Source organism: Malassezia vespertilionis, chromosome 3 (assembly GCF_029542925.1).
Source record: "Malassezia vespertilionis chromosome 3, complete sequence".
Taxonomy (NCBI): Eukaryota; Fungi; Basidiomycota; class Malasseziomycetes; order Malasseziales; family Malasseziaceae; genus Malassezia; species Malassezia vespertilionis.
Window position 1 is genome coordinate 728,229 of NC_079249.1, and position 19,566 is coordinate 747,794.

At 54.8% G+C, this 19,566-nt stretch overlaps 7 protein-coding genes across 7 annotated transcripts; 3 read left to right on the forward strand and 4 right to left on the reverse strand.

Moving 5' to 3' along the window:
- Positions 1-14: 14 nt before the first annotated feature.
- GEM1 (ERMES complex Ca(2+)-binding regulatory GTPase gem1) lies at positions 15-2,174 on the reverse strand (the record flags this gene model as incomplete). Its single annotated transcript, XM_056206694.1, has 1 exon — positions 15-2,174. One exon carries the CDS (start codon positions 2,172-2,174, stop codon positions 15-17), a length of 2,160 nt encoding a protein of 719 aa, XP_056062669.1.
- A 104-nt stretch (positions 2,175-2,278) lies between these two features.
- MVES1_001856 (uncharacterized protein) lies at positions 2,279-5,194 on the forward strand (the record flags this gene model as incomplete). Its single annotated transcript, XM_056206695.1, has 1 exon — positions 2,279-5,194. The coding sequence occupies one exon, from the start codon at positions 2,279-2,281 to the stop codon at positions 5,192-5,194; it is 2,916 nt and encodes a 971-aa protein (XP_056062670.1).
- Positions 5,195-5,232: 38 nt separating this feature from the next.
- On the reverse strand, positions 5,233-7,302 carry MVES1_001857 (uncharacterized protein; the record flags this gene model as incomplete). The annotated part of the gene is made up of 1 exon (XM_056206696.1): positions 5,233-7,302. One exon carries the CDS (start codon positions 7,300-7,302, stop codon positions 5,233-5,235), a length of 2,070 nt encoding a protein of 689 aa, XP_056062671.1.
- A 97-nt stretch (positions 7,303-7,399) lies between these two features.
- On the forward strand, positions 7,400-11,737 carry SCC2 (Sister chromatid cohesion protein 2; the record flags this gene model as incomplete). The annotated part of the gene is made up of 1 exon (XM_056206697.1): positions 7,400-11,737. One exon carries the CDS (start codon positions 7,400-7,402, stop codon positions 11,735-11,737), a length of 4,338 nt encoding a protein of 1,445 aa, XP_056062672.1.
- A 204-nt stretch (positions 11,738-11,941) lies between these two features.
- On the reverse strand, positions 11,942-14,926 carry BMS1 (Glycoside hydrolase 2 (Mannanase, beta-galactosidase); the record flags this gene model as incomplete). The annotated part of the gene is made up of 1 exon (XM_056206698.1): positions 11,942-14,926. One exon carries the CDS (start codon positions 14,924-14,926, stop codon positions 11,942-11,944), a length of 2,985 nt encoding a protein of 994 aa, XP_056062673.1.
- Positions 14,927-16,780: 1,854 nt separating this feature from the next.
- MVES1_001860 (protein-serine/threonine phosphatase) lies at positions 16,781-18,178 on the reverse strand (the record flags this gene model as incomplete). Its single annotated transcript, XM_056206699.1, has 1 exon — positions 16,781-18,178. One exon carries the CDS (start codon positions 18,176-18,178, stop codon positions 16,781-16,783), a length of 1,398 nt encoding a protein of 465 aa, XP_056062674.1.
- A 478-nt stretch (positions 18,179-18,656) lies between these two features.
- Positions 18,657-19,541, forward strand: BCP1 (Mss4p nuclear export; the record flags this gene model as incomplete). Its single annotated transcript, XM_056206700.1, has 1 exon — positions 18,657-19,541. The coding sequence occupies one exon, from the start codon at positions 18,657-18,659 to the stop codon at positions 19,539-19,541; it is 885 nt and encodes a 294-aa protein (XP_056062675.1).
- Between the last annotated feature and the right edge of the window lie 25 nt (positions 19,542-19,566).

Genomic DNA, 19,566 nt, shown 5'->3' on the forward strand with positions numbered 1-19,566 from the left:
AGGGACACTACTTTTCAGAGTTCGCTACGCGCAGCGCCGCCCCACAATGGCGCAAACCAGCTGCCAGCCTTTGCGCTCGCCAGGCTTGCTAAAGAAGGCCCCCGCGAAAAAAAGATGCGCAGCACTGCCCACGCCGTGCCAGTCGCGCCAAACAAGGCGAGAAAGACGTACGCAGCCATCTTCCACCGCATACGCGCGTAGCTCAGCGAACTGCTATGCTGCGGCACAGCCCCGCGCGGATTCGCAGCAATGGACAGGAGCAAGCTGTAGAGCCCTGCCACCTGGTGCTGTCGCACACTCACATTTAGCGGCCCCGCGCCAAGGTGTGGAATACGCAGACCGAGTTTTCTGCAGTACACATCTGGCTGCACTTCATGGCGCTGCTGCACGAGGTCCAAGTCTGCCTTGGTGGCTACAAACAGGGATGGTAGTGTGGACAGGTGCGGAAATTGCTGCCGCAAATTGGTAATGTAGGAAAAAGAATTGGTATCACTCGAGTCGTACACGTACACGATCGCGCTCACATTCGCGAGCTTGGACGGACTGCGCAGTGCTTCTGCTTCCTGGTGCGACCCGTACTCCTGTAGCACAAGGTACTGCTCGGCACCGCCCTCCTCCACGGCATTGACGGCGCGGAAGAGCTTGTTTGTGGGCGTGTACTTGGTCTGGAATGGTTTACCGAGCAGACTGCAGAGCAGTGCAGTTTTTCCGCTGCCCGGCGCACCAAGCACAAGCGCCAAAAAGACATTGCACCGGTCCGCACCGCTCTTTTTCCGGTCAGCTGCCTTACGGGGCCGCACAAGTTTTAGCGCGGTGGTTGCAGGCGTGAGTCGTTCATCTTGGCGCGGACGTGTAGAGACGGCAGTACCGTCCATCCATGCATAAGAAGTAGGGGATGCACTCGTGTACATCCCCATGTTCGCGCCGTGTGGCGAGACGGTGCCGCTTCCTGGCAAGCTTGTGTTAGAAAAGGGGTTTGCAAAGAGTGGGTAGCCAAGGTACGCCAAGTAGGCGAGCGTGGTACGATGCTCGAGCAGCGTCGTCATACTCCATTGTGCAAGCCAGCCCTGGAGCGTCACAGCCCCAGCCTCGTCTGTCTCTGTGCTTGCAGGAAAATTCGCGCCCCAAGGATGATTTTTGCCGGGTGCAGTGGCAAAGAGGGCGGCCAGTTCCGTTGCGCTCAGCGCACCGTCGTGGTCCTTGTCGTGCGCTTTAAATACCTCGGTTAGGAACTGGTATCCATTCGGAGAAAGCTCCGCAGCACACCCTGGAGGAATGACAAAGTGCGGATACACGTAAGCGTTGGTGAGAGTTAGGTCCATGCCGTACCCAAACGTCCACAATACGGTCCATGTGGTTTCTAAACGACCGCGCTGAATGAAGAGCGTGTGCAGATACAAAAAGCCAGCAAGCGTCAGCGCGCCGTCCCGCAATGCTGGGTCGCCGTCCAGGCCACTTGTGCCATCGGACACCAGGGCACGAATTCCCTCCAGTTCCTCGAGCTGAAGAGGGGCCTTGAAACACAGGCGTTGAAACTCGTTCAGCTCCACGTCGGACAACACGCCGTCTTTGTCAGTATCGCAAAGCTGGAATATGGTATGTAATGCATCCACACATGCGGGCTTAAGAACATGTAAGCGCGAATCGTACAATGGCGCTGTGGGGTACAACACTGCTTTTTGGGCGTAAAAAAAGACTTCGCTGACATTGAGCAGCTGTTTCGCGCTGCACTCAATGCACGTCTCAACCTCTTTGAAATCAGACATTACAGGCGCAATCTCTTCCTCCAGCTCCTCATTGGCAAGATCATTCGAACGCAGGTCCACCTTGTTGCCCACAAGGATTACTGGCACATTGATGCCAAGGGAACGGATATAGGGAAGCCAGTAGGATGGAATGCGCTCAAACGAATCCGTGTCCATCACAGAGTACACCAACGCAATCACGTTTGCCCTGCGAAGCTCTGTCTCAAAACGCTCATGAAAGTCCCCCGCAGCACACGTATCGACAATTTTCGTCAGCACGCCTTCGGGGGAGACGTCCAGTGGTAATGTAATCTCCGGTACAACCGGCTGCACGTCATCCACAAATATTTCCTTGATAAGAGATGTCACAAGAGTCGATTTTCCCACACCACTGTCCCCAGCAAGCACAAGACGGATTTCCTGCCGCATCGCGCGACGCAACACCAAAACCAGCAAGTGGCGGCGCAGCGCTGTGCGTGTGGAACTGCTGACATAACACCACCTCCACCGTGCAGTTGACTCCGCAAAACCAAATGGACGCCGCGCTCCCGGCGCATACGGCGCACCGGCCACTGCTTGGGAAGAGCTCACGCGTAGGATCGTGGCTAATGCGAACGCAGCACATTGAAAATTTGCGGTCCTTGTCGCGCTCGCTCACACCTAATTCTGTGAGTCGCGATCGGTCCTCGCGACTGTCGGTTCCTGGAATTTTACTTGGTGCATTGGTGTGCATTTTAGACTCCTCGTCCACTGGATTGCTTGTGTTTCCGACGAATGGCGAAATATTTGGGGGACTGCAGGCACAGAGCATTGCCATGTTTACATGGTCTACCATTATCTGCCAGCTGGTGTTTGTGTTGGGTGGGAGCAACTTTTCGCAATCGCAGGGCCTAATGCTGATCGAGGTGATCCCCTTTTTGCAACATATAGCCAACAAACTTGCTACAATAATCACGGAAGATCGCGATACGTTGCTTGCGACCGTATGCACAGCCTATGCGCTTTCTTCGTTGGTTTTGGGCGGCTTCTTTCTTGTGCTTGGCTTCTTTGAGATGGACCGCTGGATTGCCTATTTTCCCGAAACCGTGCTGGTTGGCGCACTTGGTGCCATTGGTCTGTCCCTGTTTTTGTCAGGGTTTGAAGTGACGCAGCGTTCAACGTTTTCGTGGGACTTGAACTACATTCGTGGCCTTTTTACCAACCTGGCCATGCCCGTGACGGTCGTCGCATTGGTCCTCACCGTTGTGCTCTGCATATGCGTACGCATCAAGAAACAAAGCGGTACGCGCCCAAACTGGCAAAATTCGCTGCGCAAGCGCATCGTATGGGACGTGTGTGCGCTGTTCAGCAACCCTTTCTTCACGCCCACTTTTTTTCTGCTGACCGGCATCGTATTTTGGATCGCTGCGATCGGGCGGGGCGTGTCTACAGAGAGCTTAAAAAATCATCACTGGGTGTTTGTGCATGTCCCGCCCGAAGAGCCACTCTTGGATAGGATGCGGTTCTACGAGTTTTGGCAGCTGTTCAACTTCCGTCTTGTGCGCTGGGATGCTATCCGACAATGCATTGTTGAAATCGTTGTCCTTGTCATTATCGGTGCCATCAACTTGCCGATTTACTACCCTGCACTTCGCGACCAGCTGCCAAATGTGCCGCGCAACACCACGATCCAGCGCGAACTGATTGGACACGGCGTGACAAACCTACTTTCTGGACTCACTGGCTCATTGCCCAACATGATCGTCATGTCCAATACCTTATTTTTTGCGCGTGCAGGCGGAGACAGATCCGAGTCGATTGTTGTTCTTGCGGTCATCGTTCTCTTCTTTGTCTTGTCCAAGCTTATTCTCCCGTACATCCCCGTTCTGTGCGCCGCAATAATGGTGTTTTTTATCGGGATCGAGCTCATGGCGGAGGCGCTTGTCCCGACATGGGCAACAAAGTCCGCGCTGGAATATCTTGTCATTGCCGGCACTATTGCGGCATGTACCGCGCTAGGATTTGCCCAGGGCGTTGGCGTGGGCATTGCCGCAACATTGGCCGCGCATGGATTTGAGCAGTTGGCAGACTACGAGATTCGTACGTGCTTTGTACCACTGCGCGAATTCGTGCAAGCCCAGGTCTTGTCTGCGCGCGTGTATGACAGATTGAAAGACGACGTGCGCCAAAGGACGCTCCAAATCGGCGTCATTTCCTTGAACGGGACCGCGGGGTACACCACGGCGTCGAAATTGAAGCAGGCGGTGTACCGTGTGCAATTCGAAAAATGCAGTGCGCTGGTGATTGATTTGACGTATGCAGTGCGCATTGATTTTGCCGCGGCGGCTGCGATTGCAGCAGAGCGTGCAAATGCCGCGGAGGGTGTGCACCATCCGCCTGCATTTTTGCTGGGGGTCCCTCGTGGTTCGAATCGGTACGGCGTGCTTGTGCGTGCAGGTGCACTTCCGCGCGATCCAAATGCACTGGACCCACTCGAAGCTCATGCGATGCTCCATCACGGACTATGGCCGATCAACGAATTTTCCGAGGTAATTGGGTGGATTTCCGGTCAGGCGTCGGTGAGCCATGCACGACTTCCGCGCTGGGCTCGCGTCAACACAGGGCTCAGACCTGCGAGCAGCTCGCGACGCCCATCGGTCGACATTCCAATGGAATGTTTTGGCACCAATACTCCCGGCACAGCAGCCATTGATCCGACGCTTCCCACCGTGGTGAAATGGCGCGCATGTATGGACCAATTGTGCTGTGCGCCCATGGTGTCAACGCAGGACGACCAGTCTTTTGTCTCTTCTGAAAAGACGCTATTAAGCGAGGATGACTTGGGAAATAGTAGTGCATCTCTGCTTGGAGAAAAAACACTGCATCCTGTATGGCGTGATTCTTTTGCGCCCGTGCTAGAAGAATACGGCAAGATTTCCTTCCATGCGCCGAATACGCTGCTTTCTAGTGTAAGCGACCCACACCCAGACATTCGTATTGTCGTGACTGGATCCTTGGAACTGCGGTTTGTGTCGATTATGGAGCCTGCTACAAGCAGCTTGAACGTGTCCAATCCGTCGGGCATTGTCGATCGGACCCCGTCCGACTGGCTTCATTCCGCATATGAGCGCTCCAAGAAACCGCGCATGCGGCGGCGTGGGCTGCGAACAGCGTCGCCTATTGCGACACCGAGTCAGCCCTCTGTCACCATATCCGAGCAATTCAGTCAAGGCGACGTTGTGGGCCTCTCAGAGCTTAACTTTGCAGAGTCTCCGCACGGCGAGCTTGTGAGTGCAGGGCAGTTGGATGCGACTACCATCACTATTGATTTTTCTGCACAGGATGTGCGCACAGTTTCCTCGTTGGCGCTGGCGCTTAACGCGTACCACTCGCACAATCAATTCCGCAACGTGCGCATACAGGACTTATATCGCCGTGCCCTCAATCAAGGCGAACAGCATGTATGGTAATGTGGAGAAAATGTTCGTCACGTAAATACACCCAATTCTCAGTAACCGCCCGCGGCCAGCTCAATCGATGCAGAGACCACCAGAAAGAGGCCGAACGGGAGGAGCACTACAACTACAATAAATTCTTGCAAAATTCGCCGTCCTCGCGCAACACGCTGCAGCTGGCGCTCCTTGCGCGCCAGCAGTATATAAGTACCTTCGTCTCGATCTGAAGCACTGTATTCATTCTCATGCCTGGGAATCGACGCTTCAGGAACCACGGCACCATAGGCATTCCCGTCCTGTTCTTGGAGCAGTGGCTCTGCCTCTTGTGCACTCCGCGCAGGCTGACGCGACAAGACGGGAATAAGCGCGCTAAGTGGACTCAGTAAATACTGCTGGAGCCGCTTTTGCATGCTCTCCGTTTGGGCTAGCAAAATGGCGCGCGGTCGTCGGATCCGGAACAGGACAAGCCAGATCACAGCAGGAAGAATAAATCCAACCACGGCGCCCATAATGCCAATCACTTCGACGGAGCGCAAAAAGCGAAGCTCCTTCCCTTCTTTTTCCTCGCGCCGGAAAACACCCCCGACGCCTGAAGAGTAGGCGGTAAAGGCAGTGATGCACCAGAGAACAAGCCCTGAAGCGGCACCGCGCCAGAACCGGCGTTTCTTGCGCGCCTCAATTGCTTGCGCGCCTGCCTCGTGTGGTGCTGTGTTAGCAGCGAGCCTCGGCGATGCCGCACGTTGCACGCCAGAGTTCGCTCCATGTGCCAGCGGCTTGAACTGAATACCAAGTGCTTTGAGGATACGGCTGCAGGCAGAACTAGCCGATGTCAAGCAGAGGCACAAATGGGATGCAAGCAAAAGGCAGAAAAGCCCGCGAGCAATATTCACTTTATCGTCATCCAGTGGCAATGCGCTGAAAAAGTTGGGGTACAGGCCGCGGTGCAAGTCATCAGTGCCGACGAGTCCAATGTCTACGCCCACAAAGAAGGTAATTGCAATTATGACCGCCGCCTGGATACTCTGTGCAAGGTAGAACGTGTGCACATTAGAATCATACACCGCCTTGCGCTGCAGACTTCGACTCTGTGCCAAGATTTGTGCGGGCAATGCGCTGAGCACAAGCAGCGGCACCATTGCCGTGCTTGCCCAGGGCCACGTATAGTCCTGCAAATGGGGCATGGGCACCAGCGTCACCGAGGGCCAGGACGGCTCTAGCTTCGGACGGACCGACGGCAAATGCCAGTCCTTCATTTGCACGTACAAAATGGCAATGATTGCGGGGTAACACAAAATGAGTGACCAGGACTGGACCTGCATGATATGCCGCTGTGGTGTGGCGGCGACCAGTACTGGCAGTGTCATAATACCGCCAACCACCAGTGTTACAAACGCACGGTCATGGAACACGCTGGTCGTGGGTGTGTAGTGGAAAAAGACTTGCAAGAGCAGGTCTGTCATTGCGTGGTACCCAACCACCGCTGCGCCTGTGCAATAGACCATAAGCACAGCACTGCTTAGCATAATGCCCAGTTTCCGCTTCCATTGCGTATTCATGCCAAAGGCCTTGCCGGTCACAGACTCAATCGAAGACGAACCGACGTAGCGACCCAATGTGACCCAAAGTGCACCGCCAAAAGCACTCAGCATTGTGGTCAGTACAAACACGATGAATCCCGGCACAACACCAGCGCGTATAAAGTAGACAGGCATCGCAAGCAACACACCCGGATGCAGTGCCGTCGACGCCATGTTCATCGCAACGTGACCTACAGACAACGTCCCTGGCGCCGCTGATCCTATTAACAACGTACGCCACCAACTGGCCAAGCTGCGCAACTTCTTACCGGGAGTTGGAGCATGCTGCTCAGGTAAAATAACAAATGGGAGCAGCGGCTTTTTCTGCTTCCTCATGTACGCCTCAAGTTCTTCGTCGCTCTCTTCGTCCCACACATGGATGATCGCCTCGTCTTCCTGGTCCGCATCTACGCCGGATACATCATAATTTTCCCGGTCAAAAAAGTTATCCTCCTCTCCTGGAATATGAAGGCGGATTACATCGGGCTGCGTCCCATCCGTGTCTGACGCTTCCGCTTGCTGTTCCGCGCCGTTTGTGAAACGCATCGTCGCCGCAACGGTCCGACCGTGTGGAGGTGCGGAAAAGTTGGTTTAGTCATTGTACTATACGCGCGCGCGTCCAACTTGGCGTCTCGCAGCGGCGATGGAGGAGGCGCGTGCGTTTCCAATCTCGCCACCGTCGCCCGCAAAGGTGCGCGACACTGTGCCTGAGTGCGGGGATGACTGGGAGCAGGATGCATTGGAGGCGCTTGCGGATGACGTGCCAGGGCGTCTCAGAGAGACTTTGGTGCAGGCGTACGATACAGTCTTGGGGAAGCGCGCGGCACCTTGCAATGACGACGCAGGCACAGTAGATCAGCAAGTGATCCCAGAGACAAGCGATGCGTTTGGCACGCAGCCAGATGATGCGTGGGACCTGGACGATGCGGAATTATACTCAGGAGAGCAGGTGGTCTTAACTTCGGATTTGCGCTCTTCGTCGCCGCAGCCCACCGAAAGAGTCGCGCATACGCCCGTGACCTTGTTGCGCGAGTATATGGACAGCCTTTTTGGCGAGGAAGATGGATCAAGCGATGCGTCTGCCAGTTTTCACCGCATAGACGGCGAAATGATTCTGCGCTCGAAACCGCTGCAGCGCTTGCAAGGGCTGCTGCACCGCATTGGCCGCGATCCAGGAGCCCAAGACGTACTTGAAATTGATCCTTTCAAGCTTTCACGCCTGTTACACATGCTGGAGCGTGCAATGCGACGCAAACCCAGCAAGTCCCTTTTTGACGAAGCGCACGAAAGCGTTCCTTACGAAGCTGTGGAGCAAAGCATCATCGCCTCGCTTTCTGCTCTATGGGCAGCACAATGTGCTTTGATTATTCTTGCGCAAGAGCAGCTGCCCAAGTTTTTGTTTTCAGAAGAGCTGCTGGAACAGTGCATCGCTGCAGTGAAAATGCCGCTGGAGTCGTTTGTGCTGCCCTTAATCGAGGCCAGCGTGGCACAGCACATGGAACCAAAAACGGTCCTGGACCGTCTCGCTTTCGAGTTAATGGGCGACAGTGTTCCTGAGCGGCTACGCGAGCTGCTCGCCGTCCACTTCCACAATGTAAATGCCGCCATGCTGTTTCTGGAGCGCTTATTTCGGCTTCCTAGCGTCACGATACCCGAGCCATTGCTCATTCCAGCCGTATACCTCTCGCTTGCGCCTTTTTTTGTGCAGGAATGTGAGCGTCATGGCTCGACTTTGTTTGCACAAGCGCACGTCCTTCGTCCCATGCGCCTTTCCTCGCTAATTATCCTGCGCAGCATTTTTTCCTTGTACCCGCAGCAGCGCATTTGGGTGCTTGGTGAACTGCTAGTCTCTCTGCTGCGACTACCGGATATGCGATTGAAACGACGTGAATTTCGCTTGTCCAACGGCCGTGCTGTGTATACCATCAGTGCGCTACTCCTTCAGCTTTTGCAAGCAGCCGCATACGAATCACGCAGCAGTCAGGAACAGACACTTGCGTGGATGGCACAGTGTGCGGCACTGGACACGGATCCTGCGCCACCCATGCCGGCCACACGCACTGACCAGGAAAATGTTTATGCACTTGCGAGCACCATTGCCATGTACCTGTGCAACGAGGCTTCTCAGGCCAAACTGGTCAAAAACTCCAGCGAGTTGAGCTACGCGTCGATCATCTACTTTCTCATGGAAGATTTACTGACGCTTTTGTTCCTGCCCGACTGGCCCGCCGCGCCGCTGCTGCTCACCTGCTTTTGCCGCATATTTGTCGCGAGCCTCAAAGACGCCAAAAGTAGTCTTGATGCCAAAGCCATCGCACTAGACCATGTCGGTGTTGTTGCAGCGCGCCTGAAACAGGCTGAGCGCGAGTGTTGGCATGCAAGTCGTAAAATACGACTTGCATCCATGGCAGAACTGTGCGCCTCCTTGGACAATGAGGCGCTCACTGCACTGGAACGCGCTTACCACAGTGTAGCGCATTGCATAATGCACTCTAGTACGGATCAGCCTGCGGCTGCGGCTGCATCGCAGTACCTCTTGCATCAGTTTGGACACGATTTGGCCCAAGGAATGAGCCACATCAAGCAGCAGGATATAGCGTCCCAAGCGCTTGTTTTATCCCCCACTTTTTCATTGGCGCTCGTGGCTGCGTACGAAAGACTGTTGTATCCTGCGCACGCGCACGACAAAGCGCACGCTTTTCTTGTGCCGCAACTGGTATTCAAGAGCTCCTACTTCATTACCACTCCAGAGCTCCTTTCCGCGCTCCTACCAAACATACAAGCGCAAGCACTTGGCACAAGAACTCGCGCTCTTCGCGGCGTTGGCAACATATGTGCAGTAGACCATCAACTGCTTAACGACGTACATGTGCGAAATGCCGTGCTTGCCCACAGCGCCGATACCAGCGCCAATGTCCGCGAGATTGCGATTGCCATTCTCGGTGCGTACGTCTTGCAGCATGCTGAGGGTTTTGAAAAATACCATTCGTTGGTGGCGCATCGAATTAGCGACACTGCCGTCGCTGTACGAAAGCGCGCGATGCGTTACCTGCAGCGCGCATTTGTACAGTGCAAAGAGTATAGTGTGCGGGTGGATGCGCTCTTGCGTATACTTCGCTGCATCCACGATGTCGATCCTGGAATGCAAGCACTTGCGTCTGAAGTATTGGAAGCGCTTTTTTTTTCCGATACGCCCGAATGCGATGCTTTTGTAGACGCTCAAATGCTGGTAAGCGTTGGTGCACAGACGCGCGAGCGCCCGTCACCTTTGGATGCGTTTTTCCGCGGCGTATCCCGCGAGAGAAGTGCGTCGGAGAAGCATCGATTGATGGAACGATTGGGCGCACTCGTCGAGGCACTCATCTGCGACATGTTCGAGAACGCCACCTCGGAAGCGATACTCGATCGTATTCGTGTCGTGCATACCATGCTCCGAGTATACCCGCAACTGCTCAGCATAAGCCGCGCCAAGCAATTGCTTCCGTACCTTTACGGATGCGAGACGGGGGAAGACATTGGTTTGTTCGAAGAGTTGCTGCGTGTATATTGCATCGCTCTTCCTTCGATGCCCCGCACAGCCATTGCGTTTGCCCAGCATCTCGAGCGCACACTCACCGCGCGTATTAGCCGGTGCTCTCTTTTGCCGGGCTCCACGGCCCTGCAAGAACTCGTGGCGTGTTTCTGCGCCACGATACGCTTCCAAACACACCACTATGCACTGCTCGAGCGCACCTTTGCCACCTGTTTTACACATGTACAGGAAGCGCTTCCCAGTGCATTGGAAGCGACGCGCGTTGACCGCAATGTATACCTGCTCATGTGCATGGCTTGTCTGTTGTGCGAGCACGGATGGAAGGCGTCGTCTGAAAAGGACCACGCACACCGTGTATTTGCCTGTATTTTGCAGCTTCTCGACTCCAAAGCGTACCAACTGCCTGCCATGACTGCGCTCGGCTATTTGTTGCGTGCGTATCCTTCCTTCTTCTTGCACGCCCGCGTTACAAAGACCATGGATAGCATCATGGCGTCTGGCGACGCCGACGAGCGACAACTTGTGCTGCGTATTTTGCTTGATTACCTGAACGCCGAAGCGGCACAGTCAGTCGCGCCTGTCCCCGTGCATGTCCAGCAGGATATGATGGGTGAACTCACAGGGAGCGGCGAAGCGTACACTGGCACAGGCGTTGCTTCTGCGCTCATTCACCGCTACGCGTCGCCTGTTTTGAACGCCACACTCGACGTGGATAACCGCGGTGTACAGCGTCTTGCAAGCGAGATTCTTGCACTTGCTGTACTACAGGGCCTCGCCCATCCTATCCAATGCATGCCGTACATTATTGCGCTGGAGACATCGTCGGACATTTCGCTGCGCAATCGCGCCGTGCAGCTTCACGTACACCTTGTATCCAAGCACGGCTCGCTTTTAGCCACACGCTACAAAGAAGGCGCACTTATGTCGTACACATTTCAACGAACAGTATTGGGCGGTGCAGTGCGAGGGTTTCGCTCTGAAAGCGAGCCAACGGCCCTGCTGCAGACATGGTATGCCCTTTTGCGCGAGCAGCGTGGAGCGCGGCATGCATTTTTAAAAGCGCTCGTACGCTTACTGGATCCAGGAGACGACGTAGCCTCGTCGGATGTGGACCTTGCCTTGTACATTGCCGACAATCTGGCCACGTTGGAGTACAAATTCCAAAACGAGGTGCTTGCGCTGGCGCACGAGCTAAAACTCACCCTTGCTGCGATGCGAATGCACGTGTTTGGTGCTGTGCAGCGATACTTGCGCCTGCGCGAACCGAGCCCTTTGACTGACGAGGAAAGCGACGAGGAGCATGCCCCAGCGAATGCAGACCTCTTTGCGCACGTCCGCGCCGTACAAATTTTGCACATTGGCCAGGCGCTGCGCGCGCATTTGAAGCGCCTGTACAAGTTATCGGAAGCGTATGTATTTGCGCAAACACTAACAACAGGAAATGTGTGAAATACGAACAAACAAAGCGCATACGCGCAGCGGAGCGGCCTGTGCCTGTGCAGCGCAGCGTAGCGGATCCTAGCCAAACGGTGCTGCAAGTGGCCTTGTCGCATCCAAAAAACGACGCGGATGCGCTAGGCATGCTCGAGTCTTTTGTAGACGACATGGAAGACGAATCTGTGGATGCGACAGACGTCTCGGAAGCGTAATCCATCATGTTTTCGCCTTTTTGGAAGCGCGCTCTGCGCGCTGGCCTTGGGCTTTGTATACGGTTTTCATACGCTCTTTTTGCTTCTGTGCATCCATAGCCGCGGTTTTCATGGCCTCTTTGGTCTTCTCCGCACGACGCTCTTGGTTCTTTTGCAGACGCTTTTGTTGCTTGGCGTGCTGCACGGCTTGCATCTGCTGCAAAAGCGCGACTGTATTGCGCTCGTCTTTCTCCATCACCACGGCACGCTTCTGGAGATAGGTGGTCTTCTTTTGCGGCTTGGTAATGTGCGGCTTGCTGCTGTACGGCAAAGCGCTTTGAAGCTGGCGCGGAACACGAAGTGGATTAAACTTGCGCTGCTCTGGGCGCTCCACAGGGCGGTAGGCCGAATTGATGCGCAGCGGCGTCTTAATATTCTCTTCGCGGCGGATCGTGCCGGTAAGGCGCATACCTTGCCAAAAGCGTCGGGTGTCGGCTGGCAAGAGCAGCGAGGTAACAGGATTGAAAAATATGCGCGGAACGACTGTGTACCAGGCGCGAAGAAACACAATGTCGCTCATCAAAATTTTATCTTCAAACGCAGCGCGGAACTCGCCCTCGGGCTTGGGCAGCGCTTTTTTTACTTGGCCGCGAATGCCAGAAACGGTCTTAATGTGCGCACCTTCGAATTTGGCAACTTCCAGCGGAGTAGTAAACATGTCCTTGATGAACGCAGTGTTCTTGAAGATTTTCGACGGCGTGCCGGTAAGCTTGAGCTTCTTGACAATATTGTGCGACGCACCGTCGCCAGAATCAAAGCTGAGCACAACGCCGGTGGCACTGACGCGGAATGCGGGTGTTTCGGGAGATAATGCATTAAATGCACAGAAACCCGTGTTGGGAAGCGTCGCTGGGCCGTAGAAAGATGCCAAGCAGTGCATGTGTTCTGGCGAATACTTCAGCAAGCGGTTCCGAGTTCCGTCGTCGAGGGTATAGATGGGCATGCTTTGAAAGCGGCGCCAGCCCATGCTGAAAATCAATGGATCGTTGGTTTTAAGGATACGCTTGTGCCAGCGGTGGCGCTTAATGCGCGCCTGCAAAAATCCGTAACCAAGCTCGCTTGGGTTCAAGCCGCCAACAACAATGGGGTAGTGGGCGTCAAAATTTTCGACAAATTCGTACGGGACGTTGTGTAACTCGACTCGAACATAGGCTCCCGCTTGAAAACCAGACACCTGGTTCCTTGTCTTGTCGTTCTCGTCGGCAAACTCGGCAAGATTAACTTCCGCTTGTCGTGACAACTCGCGCTTCTGTTCGGTGTACCAATCCTCGTCATTGTCTTGGTCTGGTTCGCCGTCGTACTGTTCGTCAAACTTGCGCTTTAGTGCTGCTTTTTTCTGCGCAAGTGAATCTGCTTTGGACGCCTCTTCTGGAAGACTGCCCTCTTCGGCGGTGCCTGTCGGCAAGCCATGATCCGCATCAGGCTCAGCGCCCGTGATAAACAAGTGACGAATGGAGTCAAGCTGATCCTCATCTTCCCAGGTCTGCAATGCTTCGGGTACAATGCCGGGACGTGTTTCGTCGGGCACATCTGTCGATGTTTCCACGCCGTCAGTAGATATTACGCGGAAAAATTCATCGTCCTCTTGCTTCTCGTCTTGTTCCAGCGCGGTGCTTGCAGGCTCCACAATTTGCTCGGGCGTTTGATCCGACTCGTAAATGAGTTTCATCAAGTTTTGCCCTTGGCGACTGCGGTTTGAAAGTACTCTTTCTTCAGCGCGTGCCGCAAGGTTTTGCTTCCAAGGGACCAGGGGTTCTTGATCGCCCATATCCGAATCACTCTCTGCATAGGCAATCTCTTCTTCCTGCGCGCCATCCGAGTCCGAGTCCCAAGCACGGCCGCCCTCGTCATCTACATCGTCTTCGTCGTCTTCGTCGCCTGTATCGTCGTCGTCTTCTTCGCCAGTCGAATCAAACGCCGGCCTGCGCTGCCGCGTGCGGATAGGTGCAGAAGAGTCGTCAAACAAACGCAGCTCGCTGCGCACCGCGCGATCGTCCAAAGTAGAAGATGCGTCTTGAAGGTCCATAATCATTTGTTCTCCTTCGCCCACATCCTCGTAGCCATCGCGCTTCGAAAAGCTCCCAGGGACGTTAATATACACTGCATCTTTGTCAAACATGACACCGCCCACGTCGCTCATTGGCGCATGGATCAGTTTGGCCTTGTCGCTCAGCCGACGCCGCTTTTCGCTTTCCTGCGTGGGCAATGGGCAAGGATCGGGGAGCTGCTCAATAGATCCGACGTGGAAATCGCCTGCACCAGGGATGTGCACAGCCTGGTGCTGTCGCATCGAGGTGCCGTGTAAGTAGCCATAAAGCGTAATGTCGCGGTCCATCTTGGGAGTTTGTCGGACCAATTCGCGCGATGTCAGTTCCTCCATACGATCCGCAAGGAAGTATGCGTGCGTATTACGAAATGTTAAAGGACGGAACTTCATCACGCTGATAAAACGGCAGAGATTCTGGATTTCGGTATCAGGGTATCGGCCATTTATGATGCCGGAAAGGTAAAAGAGTTTGGCCCCCTGGTAAATCTCTGTCCAAAAGCGGTGCTTCAAGCGCTTCTTGGTCGCACGCAGAGTGCGTGCCTTTTTAATCAAATCTAGGTACGTAAGTACGCCAAGCACTTTTGGAAAACCATGTGCCTGGAGCACATTGAGAAACTCCATCGTCTCCATTTCAAACCCAAAGCTCCCGTCAATCATGAGCAACACCAAGTCAGCGACTTTGCCGACATCAATCATGGAATTCAGATCGTTGTTGCATTCAATAAAAGTCAAACGCTTTGCCTTCCCAGCGACGACCGTGACGGGGCCGGATATGTGTGCAATATTGTGCTTTGTGTAGCGGCGAATGAGACTGCGCATCAAAGTCGATTTGCCGACACCTTCAGGGCCGACAATAGCAATAATCACCGGTGGCGGCTCCTTGTCCGGCGTACGGTCTACCATGGGTACATGAAGACGCTGTTGGTCAAGCTCGGCATTGCGCCGGATAATTTTCTCTGCCACAAATGGGTGTGCAGCGATGAATGCCTGGCGTTAGTCGCAAACGGAACGGCACGACATACCTTGGGATTAAACCCATCTCTGTGTTTATCTCTTCCTTTAGCTTTTTCCGACTTGGGGCCCGCTTGCGCGGCCCGATGCGGACGATGCACCTGCGAAGTATCGGCCATCGTCGCCAGCAACGGAGCGCACTGACAATGTCCAAAAATTTCCATGTTCACCTCGGCCGACTTGGACAGCGGCAAACGACGTGCACTGCACGTGCGGGCTCGTGGGCATGACAGCAGAAGACTCACACGTTGCCACCGTATTATACCATCTTGCAGCATGCCCCGCTCCTCTCGTTCTTCCGGACGCTCGCAACCTTCCGCCCCTATGGGTTCGCGCGGTATGCATACCATGAGCTCGTATCCCCCGCGCACCTCGGCGGCCCCCGTGCCGCCGCGCCAACACGCGCAGCCCACTGCTGGACAAGCGCCGGGCCTCTTCGGCCAGGTACGTGGCGCTCTACCACATTACTGACATGTAGATGGCTTCGACTGCCGCTGGTGTTGCTGTTGGCTCGGTATGTATGACTTTCTTATTTCTAACAACAGACCGTTGGCCACGGCATGAGCAACATGCTCTTTGGCAGCCGCGGCGAGCCTGCCTACCAAGAGCAGGCTCCCCAAGAGATGAACACTGGCGCGTACAATCAAACGCAGCAAACTGGAATTAACTGCGACGTCCAAGGCAAGGATTTCTTGTCGTGTCTTGAAAAGACAAACGACTTGAACTCCTGCGCGTACTATCTCGAGCAGCTCAAAGCGTGCCAGGCTGCAGCTCAAGGCTATTAATGGACATGTCATTGCATAAAGCTTTTATTCATGTAGATGCCTAAGAATACAAACCTGAGCTGCGGAATTGCACGGCCGATCGCGCCGCTAGCCCTCTGCAACATAGATGCGCTCAATGGGCGTAACCGTGTGCGCATAAATCCATTCTCCATTGGGCAAGTCGTTTTTGTCCGCTGCGGTCAGTTGTCGCTTGCACGCACCTTGCAATGCAGCTTCGTCAGCATTCTTCGCAATGCCTGCCTCTACATGCCGCCGTATCAGTCGCTCGCGCGCAGTGTCCATGGTGATATCCAGGAGCCACCGCATATCCCAACATGCTGCGACTTGTTCCCATGGTGGCACATTTAAATTACAATAAAGACCCTCAATGATGACAATTGTATGCCATGGCTCTACACGTATCGCGTCGCGTTGAGGATCCTTGGCGGCGTGGGAAAAAGAGGGCGCTAGAAACACAGGCAAAGGTGCCCCCCTTTGGTTTAAGTAGCCATGTCGCAGCAATTTGACAAACGCAACAAAAGCCTGGAATGTGTCAGTGCGCACTGGCCACGTACCTCGGCGTCAAATGTAAATGCTGCGCCGCGTCGAGCGTGTGCCTCGCGCGGATTGGGAAATGTATCAAGCACTGAACGCGAGTGATGCCATCCATCGAGTCCGATGCAAATACAGGTCTCTTTGCACAGCCGTTCGTTGATTCTCTGCGAAACACGCGCCGCGAGCGACGATTTCCCCGACGCTGGAATGCCCGAGATGCCCACCAAGTATGGCCGCGGCGCCAGCAATCTATAGGTAAGCATGTGCATGTGCATACGCCGTGTGCTGGGCTATCACTTTGTCCGCCAATGCATCGATCTGTTCCATGCTCGTGGGCAAGCGCAAGTGTGAATTCGCTACAAGCTCTACACAGCACGTGATAGTGTCTGAAAAAGGATCGAGTACGTACGCCGCGATGGCGGGAACGCTAGAGAGAAGACCCAATGAAACCGTCCAGGACAATGCGCACGTCATCCACAGAGGTCAAGTCATCCAAGAAAGGACACAAGTCCGTCAACTCTGTGTCGTGAGGATCGTTAAACCAGCTCGAGACGGGGACGGCATTGGTGGGGTGGAAAATGTAGGACGCTGGCGAGTTGTCCAGGATAATGGTATCATGCAGCGGACGGCCCAGTTGAGAGAGATCCTTCACATAGTTTCCATGGTGATTGTGGCAAGACTCGCGGAAAAGCCGGTGTCGAACCACCTTGTGCATATCCAAAATATCAATCACCGGATCCGCGTATTTGTTCAAGCTCGCGGTGAAGATGACCACTTCGTATATCTGCCCCATTAGGCGCATAAATTCGTCGACTCCAGGCCGCTTGATGACGTACACATTGTGTGTGACGCCGTCAATCTCAACCGGAACGATGAAATCAGCGTTGGGGACCATTTTAAAGCTGCTATGCACCAGCGTTTCGTCCAAGTCAAGGACAAGACATTTGCGATTTGCATCGATGGACAACGTGGGTGCCAGTAGCGGCCTCGGCTTGCCGCTTTCATCCAGAGGAATACCGTTGCCGCCTTGCTGTATAAGCCGCTGCTCCGCAGCATACAACTCCTGCTCCGAAGCGAGGTCCAGGGCGTACCCTGTCGGTGCGCCGCCTGTAGGTGAAACAGAAGTAATGATATCGTTGCCAAATGCATACTCCTCTTCCGTATGTCCTGCGGTGGTAGGCGGCCCAATAACACTATCCCGACTGGGCAAATGTGCGTCAGTATCGTCATGATAACTGCCACCCAAAGCAGCACCAAGCACACCTCCCGAGGCGAGGCCGGCGCCGATCGATGACCGAATCGGCCCATTCTTTTCCTGTGTCGAGCCCACCGTTTGTGCTGTGGATGATGCTGGTATACCCAGCAAATTCTGAAGCTTGGGTGCCTGCCCATTCTTCGACAGGGTCGAATCATGCGCAGGCTTGCTTTGCAAATGATCGTTTGCGGCAGCGGCTGTGGCCGAGCCGGAAGAGCATGTCATCATCGCGAGCAGCTTCTTTAACCCGCGCGGGCGCTTGGGCGCAGCGTCGGCAGCTGGCTGCGAACGTGGACCAGAGACATTCTGTTGCAGACGTGAGAGTTGTGTACCGGACGGCGACGTATGCACGCTCCTCTCCGACAAGTTATTCGGAACTTGCGTCGCAGCTTGCTCCGGCTCGGTCAGCGGCGCATGCTGCTCGTGCGCCACGGCCGAGTGCATTGCATTCGGCTCTGGTGAAGGTGCAGCTGTGACAAACACGTTGGGAGTTTCTGTGGTAGTGGGCAGCGCTTGCGGTGCACGGTGGAAATCGGGGTCGAGGCCCGGCGCATCGTCCCGCGCCGACATGGGTGTATCATGTGTAGCGCCCTGTGCGGAGTGCGGCCACGCATTGAATACGGTATCTCCGGGAGATTTATGATACAGCGCGGCACCAGATACGCGACGCGCTGGCTGCGCGGTCGGAGGTTGCAAGGTGGAAGTCGGGGCCTGCAAATACGACGGTATTTGCTCGCTATTTGTTGGTATGGGGCCTGCAGTCTCATAGCTTAATGGGACTGCATGCGTAGTCGGCAATATGCCGCTCATCGCCAATTTTTTATGCGTTCACGCGCACAGGTACAAAAACGCTCTTCGACGCGTTCAGACAGACGTCTTTGTATACGCAGCGGAACAGGTGCCGCTACGGACATTTTGCACTTGCTTACATACTCGCGACAAACCCGTCATACCCAGTGCCAGTGCCACGTGTTCTTGCAGACGCCTCGCGCGCGACGTTTAGGCCACGCAGATGGAAGGCACGCAGGCCACACACGAAAAATCGGCGATGTCTATGGACGAGGAAGAGGAAGACAGGGATTTTATAAACGTCGAGTTTGACTTCTCCGCGCCTTGCAAGACTGACCACCAGGCGCTCAAACGCCTCTTTCAGCAGCTTTTTTATACGCATGCACCGCAGATGGACATTGGCGCGATGGCAGACTACATCATCCGGCTGAGCCAAGACAACGGGATTGGTACCGTAGTCAAAGTGGATGATATGGAACAGGTGCACGATCCCTACGCCGTCGTGAGTGCAATGACGATCGGTGTACCGGGCGCCGAAGCGGCGGAGCAAATGCGCGCCTATCTCGTAAAACAGCTATTGCGCGGCGCTTCGGGCAAGGCGCTGCTAGAACTTGTGCAGTCTGCTTCTGCTTCTTCACCGCTTGTGATGCTGCTGCACGAGCGCATGATCAATTTGCCGGTTCAAGTCGTGCCTCCAATGCTCCGCATGCTGTACGAAGAGTATGAGCAAGGACGAGAAGAGGTGACGCCTGTAGCACCGAAACCATCGCACATGCTTGTGTTTTCGCGTGCGTTTAGTGCAGATGCGTTTGAAGAAGAGAACGCGGAGGCGACAGGTCTTGCAGGCGCGCGAAAACGCAAGGCAGAGGAAGCTACACTTGGAAACAAGAGCATGCGGAAGCAGCTGAAGCAGGTGTCGGGGCGTGCACCAAAAAGGCAGGCCGACGGGCTGGGCTCCTTCCACCCCGAGGACGAAGTAATGATGGAATGTGCGTCGCATACGTACACCTTCCGCTTCCCTCCGCCGCCAGACGCAGCAGACACGTACGAGGCGCCGATTTTTGGACGCATATTTGCCATTCCCTATGCCCAAGTGCCTGCTGTAATTAAGCGTGTAGAAGAAGAGTGGCCTGTGCCTAGCTAGTATTGTAAGGTACACATTTTTTTTC